The 14,924-nt window shown below is 39.3% G+C and overlaps 1 protein-coding gene across 1 annotated transcript; it reads right to left on the bottom strand.

Moving 5' to 3' along the window:
- Positions 1-270: 270 nt before the first annotated feature.
- Positions 271-13,285, bottom strand: LOC122973629 (RLA class II histocompatibility antigen, DP alpha-1 chain-like). Its single transcript, XM_044341309.1, has 4 exons — positions 13,153-13,285; positions 12,812-13,060; positions 7,712-7,996; positions 271-753 (listed from the first exon to the last, which is right to left on the bottom strand). The coding sequence occupies exons 1-4, from the start codon at positions 13,223-13,225 to the stop codon at positions 632-634; spliced, it is 729 nt and encodes a 242-aa protein (XP_044197244.1). The 5' UTR covers positions 13,226-13,285; the 3' UTR covers positions 271-631.
- Positions 13,286-14,924: the final 1,639 nt, after the last annotated feature.

Below are 14,924 nucleotides of genomic sequence, written 5' to 3' on the forward strand. Positions count from 1 at the left end.
TAGCTTCAGTACCAGCATCAATCCTGGTTTCCAGACTCATAAACAACCACAGTGAACATTTGCACATCTTCATTTTCTGACCCTGAATGTAACGAGAAACGTCTGATTGTTGTAAAGGAAACTTCACAGGAAGCTTCAGAGGAAACCATCATTAGGCAGATACATTAAAGATGATTTAACCTCGATTGATCCAGGAAATCCCTTTCAAAAGAGTCCAAAACAGCAACAATCTGACAAATAATGAAAAACAATAAAAAACTATCACACAGATCAGAGTTCATCGCTTTATTGATCATGATATATTTATGTATCAATACACTGATTTTTCATCTTTATTTGTGACCCTTGTTCACATTAAAGTAATTCATGAGAGTACATGTTCATAAGATGATTATTTGATAAAAACAGTTGAGCATGAAATCAATCAGATATTAATAATGTTATAGATTCAGAGTGAACGTGCTGCAGAGAAATCAGAGGGTTTATGTTGAAGCTGCAGCAGTTTGTCAAAGATCAGAAACGTTATATTTATGTTTATTATACAGAACGCAGACAAACAGGTTCAAGCTTTAAATGAAGAAAAACACGTCAGGCAGCAGCTGCTAACGATGACATCATCAGCCCCAGCCAATCAGCTGCACTCGTTTCCTTTGATGAGGAAGAAGGTTCCAGCCGCCACGCCGAGCAGACCGACAGTCAGACCCAGTCCACAAAACACCGCAGGTCCAACACCTGGCTGATGCTCCTCCACATCTGCAGGAATAAAACCACAATATAAAGACTAGAAACCAGTTTCACACATCACACGTTGCTCTGTGTTGCTGCGGTTTAATGTCGGACTTTATGAAGCATCACAGTCATCATGTTGGTGACTGTAAATACAGATGTTGTTCTTCTCTCAGTAACAGTCTGCTACAGTCTGTGTGTTGGCAGGAAGGATTAATGTTAGTCAGTGAACATGAACTACATTTAAAATGTTTACTGAATGTAGCCAGTAAATGTCCCTCCCAGGCTGCCGTAGGGCTAGATAGTCTTTAGCACCGCCTACTTCCTTGTTGTCAACTTGTTGGTCTGATATATAAGCAGTGCTGAGACGTCCTGGTATGAATACAACACTCTGGTAGCTTCAGTTTGTGAGTCGAGGCAGCGCTGCTGTGTTTAATTTACTATAAGTCCTGTTACCTAGCAACCAGCTCGCACGTGTTGATCTTCTGCCTAAATATTATTATATATATTAAATAAATAATATAATATAATTAATTCAACCCGTTTTCTTTTCGTAGATACTGACTTCCTGCTGTTTAGTTTAGTTTTTGTTTTTCTTGTGTCTGACTTGTTTATACAAATGTTTAGGTTGTTTTATTTTAGTTCATATTATTAACCTTTAGTTTCATTAAGTGGTTTCTGTTATTGTTGAGTTCTTTTGTTACATATTGCCATTAGCTGTAGTTTGGTCAGTTATCTAACTGATTAGCTGTAGTTTGGTCAGTTATCTCTGATTAGCTGTAGTTTGGTCAGTTATCTAACTGATTAGCTGTAGTTTGGTCAGTTATCTCTGATTAGCTGTAGTTTGGTCAGTTATCTAACTGATTAGCTGTAGTTTGGTCAGTTATCTAACTGATCAGCTGTAGTTTGGTCAGTTATCTCACTGATTAACTGTAGTTTGGTCAGTTATCTCACTGATCAACTGTAGTTTGGTCAGTTATCTCACTGATTAACTGTAGTTTGGTCAGTTATCTCACTGATCAACTGTAGTTTGGTCAGTTATCTCACTGATCAACTGTAGTTTGGTCAGTTATCTCACTGATCAACTGTAGTTTGGTCAGTTATCTCACTGATTAACTGTAGTTTGGTCAGTTATCTCACTGATTAGCTGTAGTTTGGTCAGTTATCTCTCTGATTAGCTGTAGTTTGGTCAGTTATCTCTCTGATTAGCTGTAGTTTGGTCAGTTATCTAACTGATTAGCTGTAGTTTGGTCAGTTATCTCTCTGATCAGCTGTAGTTTGGTCAGTTATCTCTCTGACCAGCTGTAGTTTGGTCAGTTATCTCTCTGACCAGCTGTAGTTTGGTCAGTTATCTCACTGATCAACTGTAGTTTGGTCAGTTATCTCACTGATCAACTGTAGTTTGGTCAGTTATCTCACTGATCAACTGTAGTTTGGTCAGTTATCTCACTGATTAACTGTAGTTTGGTCAGTTATCTCACTGATCAACTGTAGTTTGGTCAGTTATCTCACTGATCAACTGTAGTTTGGTCAGTTATCTCACTGATTAACTATAGTTTGGTCAGTTATCTCACTGATTAACTGTAGTTTGGTCAGTTATCTCAGTGATCAGCTGTAGTTTGGTCAGTTATCTCAGTGATCAGCTGTAGTTTGGTCAGTTATCTCAGTGATTAGCTGTAGTTTGGTCAGTTATCTCACTGATCAGCTGTAGTTTGGTCAGTTATCTAACTGATTAACTGTAGTTTGGTCAGTTATCTCACTGATTAACTGTAGTTTGGTCAGTTATCTCACTGATTAACTGTAGTTTGGTCAGTTATCTCACTGATTAACTGTAGTTTGGTCAGTTATCTCAGTGATCAGCTGTAGTTTGGTCAGTTATCTCACTGATCAACTGTAGTTTGGTCAGTTATCTCACTGATTAACTGTAGTTTGGTCAGTTATCTCACTGATTAGCTGTAGTTTGGTCAGTTATCTCACTGATCAACTGTAGTTTGGTCAGTTATCTCACTGATTAGCTGTAGTTTGGTCAGTTATCTCAGTGATCAACTGTAGTTTGGTCAGTTATCTCACTGATTAACTGTAGTTTGGTCAGTTATCTCACTGATTAGCTGTAGTTTGGTCAGTTAACTCTCTGATTAGCTGTAGTTTGGTCAGTTATCTCAGTGATTAGCTGTAGTTTGGTCAGTTATCTCAGTGATTAGCTGTAGTTTGGTCAGTTATCTAACTGATTAGCTGTAGTTTGGTCAGTTATCTCTCTGATTAGCTGTAGTTTGGTCAGTTATCTCTCTGATTAGCTGTAGTTTGGTCAGTTATCTCACTGATCAGCTGTAGTTTGGTCAGTTATCTCACTGATTAACTGTAGTTTGGTCAGTTATCTCACTGATTAACTGTAGTTTGGTCAGTTATCTCAGTGATCAGCTGTAGTTTGGTCAGTTATCTCAGTGATCAACTGTAGTTTGGTCAGTTATCTCACTGATTAACTGTAGTTTGGTCAGTTATCTCACTGATTAGCTGTAGTTTGGTCAGTTAACTCTCTGATTAGCTGTAGTTTGGTCAGTTATCTCAGTGATTAGCTGTAGTTTGGTCAGTTATCTAACTGATTAGCTGTAGTTTGGTCAGTTATCTCTGATTAGCTGTAGTTTGGTCAGTTATCTCACTGATCAGCTGTAGTTTGGTCAGTTATCTCACTGATTAACTGTAGTTTGGTCAGTTATCTCAGTGATCAGCTGTAGTTTGGTCAGTTATCTCACTGATCAACTGTAGTTTGGTCAGTTATCTCACTGATTAACTGTAGTTTGGTCAGTTATCTCACTGATTAACTGTAGTTTGGTCAGTTATCTCACTGATTAACTGTAGTTTGGTCAGTTATCTCACTGATCAACTGTAGTTTGGTCAGTTATCTCACTGATTAACTGTAGTTTGGTCAGTTATCTCACTGATTAGCTGTAGTTTGGTCAGTTAACTCTCTGATTAGCTGTAGTTTGGTCAGTTATCTCAGTGATTAGCTGTAGTTTGGTCAGTTATCTCAGTGATTAGCTGTAGTTTGGTCAGTTAACTCTCTGATTAGCTGTAGTTTGGTCAGTTATCTCAGTGATTAGCTGTAGTTTGGTCAGTTATCTAACTGATTAGCTGTAGTTTGGTCAGTTATCTCTCTGATTAGCTGTAGTTTGGTCAGTTATCTCACTGATCAGCTGTAGTTTGGTCAGTTATCTCACTGATTAACTGTAGTTTGGTCAGTTATCTCACTGATTAACTGTAGTTTGGTCAGTTATCTCAGTGATCAGCTGTAGTTTGGTCAGTTATCTCACTGATCAACTGTAGTTTGGTCAGTTATCTCACTGATTAACTGTAGTTTGGTCAGTTATCTCACTGATTAACTGTAGTTTGGTCAGTTATCTCTCTGATTAGCTGTAGTTTGGTCAGTTATCTCTCTGATTAGCTGTAGTTTGGTCAGTTATCTCACTGATTAGCTGTAGTTTGGTCAGTTATCTCACTGATTAACTGTAGTTTGGTCAGTTATCTCACTGATTAACTGTAGTTTGGTCAGTTATCTCAGTGATCAGCTGTAGTTTGGTCAGTTATCTCACTGATCAACTGTAGTTTGGTCAGTTATCTCACTGATTAACTGTAGTTTGGTCAGTTATCTCACTGCTTAACTGTAGTTTGGTCAGTTATCTCACTGATTAGCTGTAGTTTGGTCAGTTATCTCACTGATTAACTGTAGTTTGGTCAGTTATCTCACTGATTAGCTGTAGTTTGGTCAGTTATCTCTCTGATTAGCTGTAGTTTGGTCAGTTATCTCTCTGATTAGCTGTAGTTTGGTCAGTTATCTCACTGATCAGCTGTAGTTTGGTCAGTTATCTCACTGATTAACTGTAGTTTGGTCAGTTATCTCAGTGATCAGCTGTAGTTTGGTCAGTTATCTCACTGATTAGCTGTAGTTTGGTCAGTTATCTCACTGATCAGCTGTAGTTTAGTCAGTTATCTCACTGATCAGCTGTAGTTTGGTCAGTTATCTCAGTGATCAGCTGTAGTTTGGTCAGTTATCTCAGTGATTAGCTGTAGTTTGGTCAGTTATCTCACTGATTAGCTGTAGTTTGGTCAGTTATCTCACTGATCAGCTGTAGTTTGGTCAGTTATCTCACTGATCAACTGTAGTTTGGTCATTTATCTCACTGATTAGCTGTAGTTTGGTCAGTTATCTCACTGATCAGCTGTAGTTTGGTCAGTTATCTCACTGATCAGCTGTAGTTTGGTCAGTTATCTCAGTGATCAGCTGTAGTTTGGTCAGTTATCTCAGTGATTAGCTGTAGTTTGGTCAGTTATCTCACTGATTAGCTGTAGTTTGGTCAGTTATCTCACTGATTAGCTGTAGTTTGGTCAGTTATCTCACTGATCAGCTGTAGTTTGGTCAGTTATCTCACTGATCAGCTGTAGTTTGGTCAGTTATCTCACTGATTAACTGTAGTTTGGTCAGTTATCTCAGTGATCAGCTGTAGTTTGGTCAGTTATCTCACTGATTAACTGTAGTTTGGTCAGTTATCTCACTGATTAGCTGTAGTTTGGTCAGTTATCTCACTGATTAACTGTAGTTTGGTCAGTTATCTCACTGATTAGCTGTAGTTTGGTCAGTTATCTCTCTGATTAGCTGTAGTTTGGTCAGTTATCTCTCTGATTAGCTGTAGTTTGGTCAGTTATCTCAGTGATTAGCTGTAGTTTGGTCAGTTATCTAACTGATTAGCTGTAGTTTGGTCAGTTATCTCTCTGATTAGCTGTAGTTTGGTCAGTTATCTCACTGATCAGCTGTAGTTTGGTCAGTTATCTCACTGATTAACTGTAGTTTGGTCAGTTATCTCACTGATTAACTGTAGTTTGGTCAGTTATCTCAGTGATCAGCTGTAGTTTGGTCAGTTATCTCACTGATCAACTGTAGTTTGGTCAGTTATCTCACTGATTAACTGTAGTTTGGTCAGTTATCTCACTGATTAACTGTAGTTTGGTCAGTTATCTCACTGATTAACTGTAGTTTGGTCAGTTATCTCACTGATCAACTGTAGTTTTGTCACTTATCTCACTGATTAACTGTAGTTTGGTCAGTTATCTCACTGATTAACTGTAGTTTGGTCAGTTATCTCACTGATTAGCTGTAGTTTGGTCAGTTAACTCTCTGATTAGCTGTAGTTTGGTCAGTTATCTCACTGATTGGCTGTAGTTTGGTCAGTTATCTCAGTGATTAGCTGTAGTTTGGTCAGTTATCTCAGTGATTAGCTGTAGTTTGGTCAGTTATCTCTCTGATTAGCTGTAGTTTGGTCAGTTATCTCAGTGATCAGCTGTAGTTTGGTCAGTTATCTCACTGATCAACTGTAGTTTGGTCAGTTATCTCACTGATCAACTGTAGTTTGGTCAGTTATCTAACTGATTAACTGTAGTTTGGTCAGTTATCTCACTGATCAACTGTAGTTTGGTCAGTTATCTCACTGATTAACTGTAGTTTGGTCAGTTATCTCACTGATTAACTGTAGTTTGGTCAGTTATCTCAGTGATCAGCTGTAGTTTGGTCAGTTATCTCAGTGATTAGCTGTAGTTTGGTCAGTTATCTCAGTGATTAGCTGTAGTTTGGTCAGTTATCTCACTGATCAGCTGTAGTTTGGTCAGTTATCTCAGTGATTAGCTGTAGTTTGGTCAGTTATCTCACTGATCAGCTGTAGTTTGGTCAGTTATCTCAGTGATCAGCTGTAGTTTGGTCAGTTATCTCACTGATCAGCTGTAGTTTGGTCAGTTATCTCAGTGATTAGCTGTAGTTTGGTCAGTTATCTCTCTGATTAGCTGTAGTTTGGTCAGTTATCTCACTGATTAGCTGTAGTTTGGTCAGTTATCTCTCTGATTAGCTGTAGTTTGGTCAGTTATCTCACTGATCAGCTGTAGTTTGGTCAGTTATCTCACTGATCAGCTGTAGTTTGGTCAGTTATCTCACTGATCAACTGTAGTTTGGTCAGTTATCTCACTGATCAACTGTAGTTTGGTCAGTTATCTCACTGATTAGCTGTAGTTTGGTCAGTTATCTCACTGATTAGCTGTAGTTTGGTCAGTTATCTCACTGATTAACTGTAGTTTGGTCAGTTATCTAACTGATCAGCTGTAGTTTGGTCAGTTATCTCACTGATTAGCTGTAGTTTGGTCAGTTATCTCACTGATCAGCTGTAGTTTGGTCAGTTATCTCACTGATCAGCTGTAGTTTGGTCAGTTATCTCACTGATCAGCTGTAGTTTGGTCAGTTATCTCACTGATTAGCTGTAGTTTGGTCAGTTATCTCACTGATCAACTGTAGTTTGGTCAGTTATCTCACTGATCAACTGTAGTTTGGTCAGTTATCTCACTGATTAGCTGTAGTTTGGTCAGTTATCTCACTGATCAGCTGTAGTTTGGTCAGTTATCTCACTGATCAACTGTAGTTTGGTCAGTTATCTAACTGATCAGCTGTAGTTTGGTCAGTTATCTCACTGATCAACTGTAGTTTGGTCAGTTATCTCACTGATTAGCTGTAGTTTGGTCAGTTATCTCAGTGATTAGCTGTAGTTTGGTCAGTTATCTCACTGATTAGCTGTAGTTTGGTCAGTTATCTCAGTGATTAGCTGTAGTTTGATCAGTTATCTAACTGATTAGCTGTAGTTTGGTCAGTTATCTCTGTGATTAGCTGTAGTTTGGTCAGTTATCTCAGTGATTAGCTGTAGTTTGGTCAGTTATCTCACTGATTAGCTGTAGTTTGATCAGTTATCTAACTGATTAGCTGTAGTTTGGTCAGTTATCTCTGTGATTAGCTGTAGTTTGGTCAGTTATCTCAGTGATTAGCTGTAGTTTGGTCAGTTATCTCACTGATTAGCTGTAGTTTGGTCAGTTATCTAACTGATTAGCTGTAGTTTGGTCAGTTATCTCAGTGATCAGCTGCAGTTTGTTCAGTTAACTGTAGATGTAAATAGTTTCTCACCCCACATCCTGGTCAGTGGTTCGGTCAGTGCTGGGTGAGTCACTCTACAGCTGTAGATGTCTCCCTGCTGTGGGATGAACTCCAGTCTGGAGGACTGTCTGAAGGAACCGTCTGTGTTGGGGAAGGGAACATTGATGCTGGTTCCTTCAGTCACCTTCTGTCCGTTCTTGGTCCAGGAGACTTCAACAGGAGCAGGATAGAAACCGGTCACATGACAGATCAGCGTGTTCTGGACTCCGAACTCCACGTCGTCTTTCGGGTAGATTATCGGACTGGAAGGAGGATCTGTGGAGCAACAGAGTTCAGTACAATATAGATGCATTAACTACAGAGTCATGTATTATAGAATAAAAATCAAACATATAAGCACATTCTTTAATACAAATTTTAAAAAATACTAAATAAATATTCACTTTTAATCCTTGTACATAAATGCAGGGTATCCTCGGGTTTAGTTCGGCACTTAAAGGAAAATAAATTCTAATATTTACAACCGTAATTTCTTCTTATTTTTCATAGTTTTAGTTTCAGTCCTTTTGGTTTTGATATTTTATTCACCAACTTCATGGCTGAACTCTGGAGATGCAACAACAACAAACCTGAACTTCAATCTGATCACTGAGTTGACTAAATCCCTGAAGGATGATCAGAATCAGTTTAATCAATCGTCAGAGTCAGATTTCCTGCAGGTTTCAGCCTGTTTTAAATGCAGATGTGATGCGTTCTGCTCCAAACACACATGCTGTATTAATCAAACAGTTGTTGGGCTTCATACTCCATGAGACAAAGCAGGTCTGCATCCAACTCACAAGGTCTGATAACAGGAAACGGCGCCCAGTTGAGAACAAAGAGAGTCCATCTCGGACTCCATATCCCAACATGCACTGTTCACTTGCACCTAGATGCTAAACAGGAAACGGTCTCAACAAACAGTCTCTCATTGGCAGAGACGCTCCTGCACAGAGGAAGTCATGATGACACAGCCGTGACATCACCGGCCCTTCGCTCTGACCTCCTGCAGAAGGAAGAAACAGAGTTTCTTCAGGAAGACACAGAACTTCTCTGCCCCGCTCTTCTTCAACTGAGTCGACTGCTGTTTTCTCCGCCACTGAGGACCAGCTTGCTGTAAAACCTTGCAGACAGCAGGAGGACGTCCACCGTCAGCATCTGAACCGATGAACAGAGCCGGACCGAAAGATGGACTGAACACACACTCTGCTCGCTTTCTGAAGCGACCAAGTAAGAGGTTTAAGTCTGGACAGAGGCAGTGTTAGTTTGTGTGTTAGTTTCAGCATCAGTGCTGTTGTTAAACTTTAGCTTTTTAGTTTTATTGCTATTGTTTGTTGTGTTAGTTGACGGACCGCTGAGTCCATTTTGCTCTGCTTTACTCTGAGGAGTATTTAAAGTTTGCTGCCTGTTAGTCGTGTTCACCACGTTAGACTGTTTAGTGTTTGTCCCGCTCGGGACTACCGCTGTGTTTGTGCCACTGTGAAGGAGAAAGTGAGTTGCCGTTGTTCACGGCTGTGTCATCATGACGCTCCTCTGTGGAGCGTCTCTGCCACTGAGAGACTGTTTGTTGAGACTGTTTCCTGTTTAGCACTTAGGTGTGAAATTGGTGCATTTTGGGATATGGAGTTTGTGAGCAGCCTTTTGGCGCTGTTCCTTTGTCTCAGGGGGAACAAAGGAAACGAGGCACCTCGTGGTTTCGCTTCACAGGTTACATGTAGGCCTTCTTTGTTGGTTGAAGCCCAACAATAGAAAGATTGAACACAGCAGAATAAATGAGGAGACTTTTCTCTTAGTTGCAGGCAGATAAACGTTTAGCTGCTTTCTACCAACATGTAGGATGATTGTTGGTGGAGGATTTCTGGACAGATGATGCTGCTTGTTAATGAATATTTAGTTCCCTCTGAGACAGTGAAGCTCTGTCAGATCACAGTGAGAACAGCCTTCCTTCTGTTGGCAGCCATGTTTGTCTGCGTCGATCTGTTTCTGTATCGATCACTGATCTGAACATCGTCAATGTTTTCAGCTTCTGATCAGTTAGTGCTGGGTTAGGGTTAGAGTACACACCTGCATATTAACACCAAATAACCACTGAGTTTGTGTTTTGGTCGTTTCATGCCAGGTAGGTTAGTTTCCTTTGTGACTGTGAAGTTATTTGATGCTCCTCAGTGTTTGTGACAGTCGATGGTGTGATGTCACTGAGTCCTTCCTGACTTTAAGCTCTCTAGTAAAGTGAGTGAAGGTCACCTGACTCATAGTTGTTGATAATGTTCAGAGGCAGCAGATATAATTCTGTGTGTTCAGGCTTCTCTAATTTTTATACAGTTTTACAGAATTCAGTGGATGTTTTTCCTAAAACTTGATTCTGTTTGATGATTTATATTTAACTACTATTGGTTCAATAACTGTTGTTAATATTTTACAGCCAGATTTGAATCAGCATATATTATATATTATATATTATATATTATAATACTACGGTGTATATATAGTATTGTAATACTACTGTATATATACAGTATATAGTATTGTAATAGTAATATGTACTGTATACAGTGAAGTATTGTCTTATAGAACAGCCTCTTGTTTAGCTGCACATTAATGTTGATCATATCTCCAATATGATCGTTTATTGATCAGACTGTTGACCCAGAACACTGGATCAACCATCCAGGAACATTTAACTGTATTCATCAGGTGATGCTGAACCTGGTTAGAGGTTAAATCAGCTCCCAGTGGAGTGTTGACCTGATTAAATGTATGAAAATATATTTATAGCAGAAAAGTACATTAAATGTTTTTAATGTATCTGACAATAAACTTTTATTTATTGCTGTTTTACATTGTTTATGTCATTTTTAATAACAGTTTAATAAAGTATAAAACTGTAACTCAGACTCAACAGTTGCTGAAATAATCACAGACTTTAATCTATAGATTCATAAACATCAACAATCAGCAAAACTTTCACACTGACGTGTTTAAATATGAAGTTTGTTTCATTCCTGCTGAACGTTATTTATCAGTCAGACTCAGAAACACAGAAGCTGTTTGTTTTTCTCATTTGTTATTAATTTATAAACTATAAACACATTTAATCACAAGATTTTATCTTTATTTTTATATCTTTATTTTAATTTAATCAGTACAGTCAGTAAAGGCTTTCCTTTCTCTGATAGGAGCTCAGTGTGAATATACTGATTCATTTTCACCTCAGACACGTTAACTAACTGATGAAATTATCATCATCCATTGTAGAAATCCAAGATGACATCAATAACTTAAACAAACATAACTAAAACATATTAGCAGGACAGAGTGTTGATAGATGTTTAATGTTTGGTTATACTGTGCATATATCAGCAGGTATGAGTTTAGTTCCCGTGTAGTTTATGTGTGTTGTTAAGCGCAGAGACACTGGAGACACCGCGGTGGCTGCCACACACACTCACCGCCACATCTTCACCACCTGCACTCACTGTGTCAGTTAGAGAAACACCTGTATGTCAACATCAACCAATACAGTGTTTATTGTACAGTAGATATTGAGTGTGTGGTGTAAAAACGACTCATACTGGTTAACTGGGAGCTGGCCCGCTGCAGGGTAACATTTAACCAGAGATGTCTGACTTTACCATAAGTTGTTTATGCTTGTTTTGGTTACACACATAAGTTCAAGACGTCTGAAAACGTGGAAATAAAACGGTAAAAGTCTGTTCATGGCTGCTGTGGTCCCTCCTCTGCTGCTGCTGAGCACAAGTGACGAGGGCGGGTCCGATACGCTGACTCTCGACACTGATTGGTCGGGTGTCTAAAGACAAAGAGACTGATTGGTGCATTGAAGGAGGCGGGACATGAGGCTGATCCACGCGCACATTTCCACTATGATCTATGAAGGGAAATATATGTGCATCTGTGTACACACGGTTTTATAAATCTGATTATTTTTTGGCACATGTGCACTTTTAGTGTGGATCCTACTCACTGTTTTATAAATGAGACCCCGGGTCTGTGTCTCTGCAGACCAGAGACGAGTCTCCACCCCTGATAAGAGGTTCTGTCTCATACAGCAAACAGCACCAGCAGGGGCGCTGTGGCCTGTTTGTTTTGTCGTTGATTCCACCCCCTTAGTGCCCCCCTAACCGGGCCCCGCCACTCTGTTTGGCTACCAGGAGTTTTAAAAGCTGTGTGAACATGAATGCAGCATGTTGTCACACACTGTCAAGTTAATCATCAACGTGATGCGTTTTTTAATCTAACTAAGAGGTAAAATGGAGAGAAAGTACAGATCAGGAGCATTAAAACACAAGGAGCCAGAGAGTCAGACAAGCAGATAATCAAGCTAACGTTACTGCTAGCGCTACTAGCCTGATAGTGGCTAACAGCCAGACTATCAACATCACTCTGATGTTTGTTTACTGAGACATAAACTCTGACAAAGAGCCACCATGAAGGAGAAGAAGTTTTAAAGAGGGACTGTGATATGTACAAACTGTTTCTCAGGTAATAATATAATATCCACTGTGGTACCAGAAGTGTTTCTATTGAGAGGTTAACAGGGTTGATTATTAACATGTTGACATGATCTAATATGTGAACATTTGTTTTCATTCAAATCTAAAATGTTCTTTTAATTCAGGAATCTTAAATATTTCTTCATTATTTAATGTCTTTTTTCCCTCTGAGTGCAGAAATCAATAAATCAATTAGATTAATTTATGGATTCAAAGTGAATGAATCTGAGAAATATAAATAAATTTTAATAAATATTTATAATTATTTGTTTTCTCTCATGATGAGTTTCAGTTTATAATAATTATAAACAAACCAGGAAGTTAAATGCAGTTAAAGAGATGTTTAGTTTCATAAATCTGAATTTCTTTGATCAGATTTAATATAAAAGAGAAATCGAGTCAGTTGGACCCGACAGGTCATGTGATCTAAAGTGTGATTGATCAGACGCTGTTTTACCAGTAGAGATCAAATGATCAATGAAATATTATTTAAACATCATGAACATTTACTATCACTGCTGATCTGTACTTTAAATACCAATAAAAGAACCAGAATATCTGAGTGTGATATTTGTCTTACCGAACTTCAGTGGTATGTCCTTATAGGCCTGTCGATCTACTTTCAGGTTCTGTTTGCAGGTTTCCAGTTCACCCTGAGAGAACTGGAAAATGTCGTCCCCGTAGCTGATAGGATCTATAAAGTCAGGCGTAGGGTAAACTCCTCTCTTGTTGGTGAAGTCGGCGTAATACAACTCTTCACCATCCAGTGCGTACATGAACTCTCCATCAGACTCTGAACAGCCGGCGATATTAAGATCTTCATGTATAACTGAAGAGAAAACAGAAACACTGATGTTTAATCTGTCTGTGTTTGTCTCAGTGTATCAGAGCTGAAATGAGTTTAAAGAGTCAAACACTTACTGTCTGCTGAGACACAGGAGAGGATGAGGAGCAGCTCCCACACCTTCATCACCTTCATCACCTTCATCTTCATCAGCTGAAACTCTCTGAAACTCTCTGACAGACTCTGAGCGACTGACAGAAAGTCAGCAGCAGCTGAGCTCTTACACACAGCTCAGCCAATCACAGAGCAGAGATCATGTGATGTCATCAGTGACCAGGTAGACTCAGACAGCTGCAGACGGACTCGATCAGTAATCAATAAACTCTTAAAACTGTGAAGTTTTAGTGAATCTGACTTTATTTTGTTCCAACAGCTGATGAGAAGTCACCATAGTTTTATTAAAACTTTATTTATTAAAACTTTATTTTATTAAAACTTTGTTTATTAAAACTTTGTTTTATTAAAACTTTATTTTATTAAAACTTTGTTTTATTAAAACTTTGTTTTATTAAAACTTTGTTTTATTAAAACTTTTTTTATTAAAACTTTGTTTATTAAAACTTCTCTGCTGAACATTAATATAAAACATCATCATCATCATCATCATCATCATCATCATCATCATTTATCTCCTTCCTGACGACAGAAACTGTTTCATGAACTATAATCAATATCAGATGTTTTATCAGGTTATTGAACAGATGTTCCAATAAATTGATCAGTGAATCATTCTCAGTATTTGAAGCCGTATCAATACTTTAATCTTTATGATTCTTTTATTGTATTTATGTGATTGTGTTGTTTATATTTCAGCTCTGTGAACGTCACTGAGCTGCAGATAGAAACACAGTTTATCATAATGATCAGAAGGAAAAGCAGCAGTTCTGCAACAAACAGGAAACAAACGATGAAAGAGGAAAGTGTCGGATTTATATAAGTTATATAAACGTTATTCTGACATTTCCTGACGGTTTCACTGCTGACAGCAGCAACAGGACGAATGTGGAGTTTACAGCAGCATCAACACTCTTCACTCAGCAGGACGATCGTCCTAAACAACAACTAAAGCAACAAACTGCTTTTCAGGGTGACGAGCTGGAAAATCCTCGACGGGCCGCGTCGATCACATGACCTCAGACTGAAGATCACAACAAGCAGGAGCTGAAGGAGTCTGCGGTGATTCTTTATTGTTACGTTACAGAATATAAGACGACAAACAGGTTTCACATCAACAATAAATACAAATATTTACAACCGTTAAAGAAATAAGAGTATAAAGACCATCTGACTGTACTGTATGTATGTGTCCTGCCTACCATGTATCAATAAATATCTATATGTGTGACTGACATCAGGAAGGCTGCAGGCCGTCAGAGTCTGTGGTCCTGGAGCCTGCTGGTCTGCTGGAGAAAGTGGTCCTGGAGCCTGCTGGTCCTTCCTGTAGTCCCTGATCAGGTCTTTGGTCTCCTGGATGTTGAGAGAAGTTGTGTCAGTTTGTCTTTCTCTCCTCTTCAGGCTGGTTGTCGTCAGTGAACCGAATCACCAGGTTGCAGCTGTGTGTCGCCATGCAGTCCTGTACAGAGACCAGATTCAGGACTCAGGACCCAGGACCCAGGACTAAGGACCCAGGACCCAGGACCCAGGACCCAGGACTCAGGACTCAGGACTCAGGACCCAGGACCCAGGACCCAGGACCCAGGACACAGGACCCAGGACCCAGGACCCAGGACTCAGGACTCAGGACCCAGGACCCAGGACTCAGGACCCAGGACCCAGTACTCAGGACCCAGGACCCAGGACACAGGACTCAGGACCCAGGACCCAGGACCCAGGACTCAGGACTCAGGAC

This window comes from Thunnus albacares, chromosome 22 (assembly GCF_914725855.1).
Source record: "Thunnus albacares chromosome 22, fThuAlb1.1, whole genome shotgun sequence".
NCBI lineage: Eukaryota > Metazoa > Chordata > Actinopteri > Scombriformes > Scombridae > Thunnus > Thunnus albacares.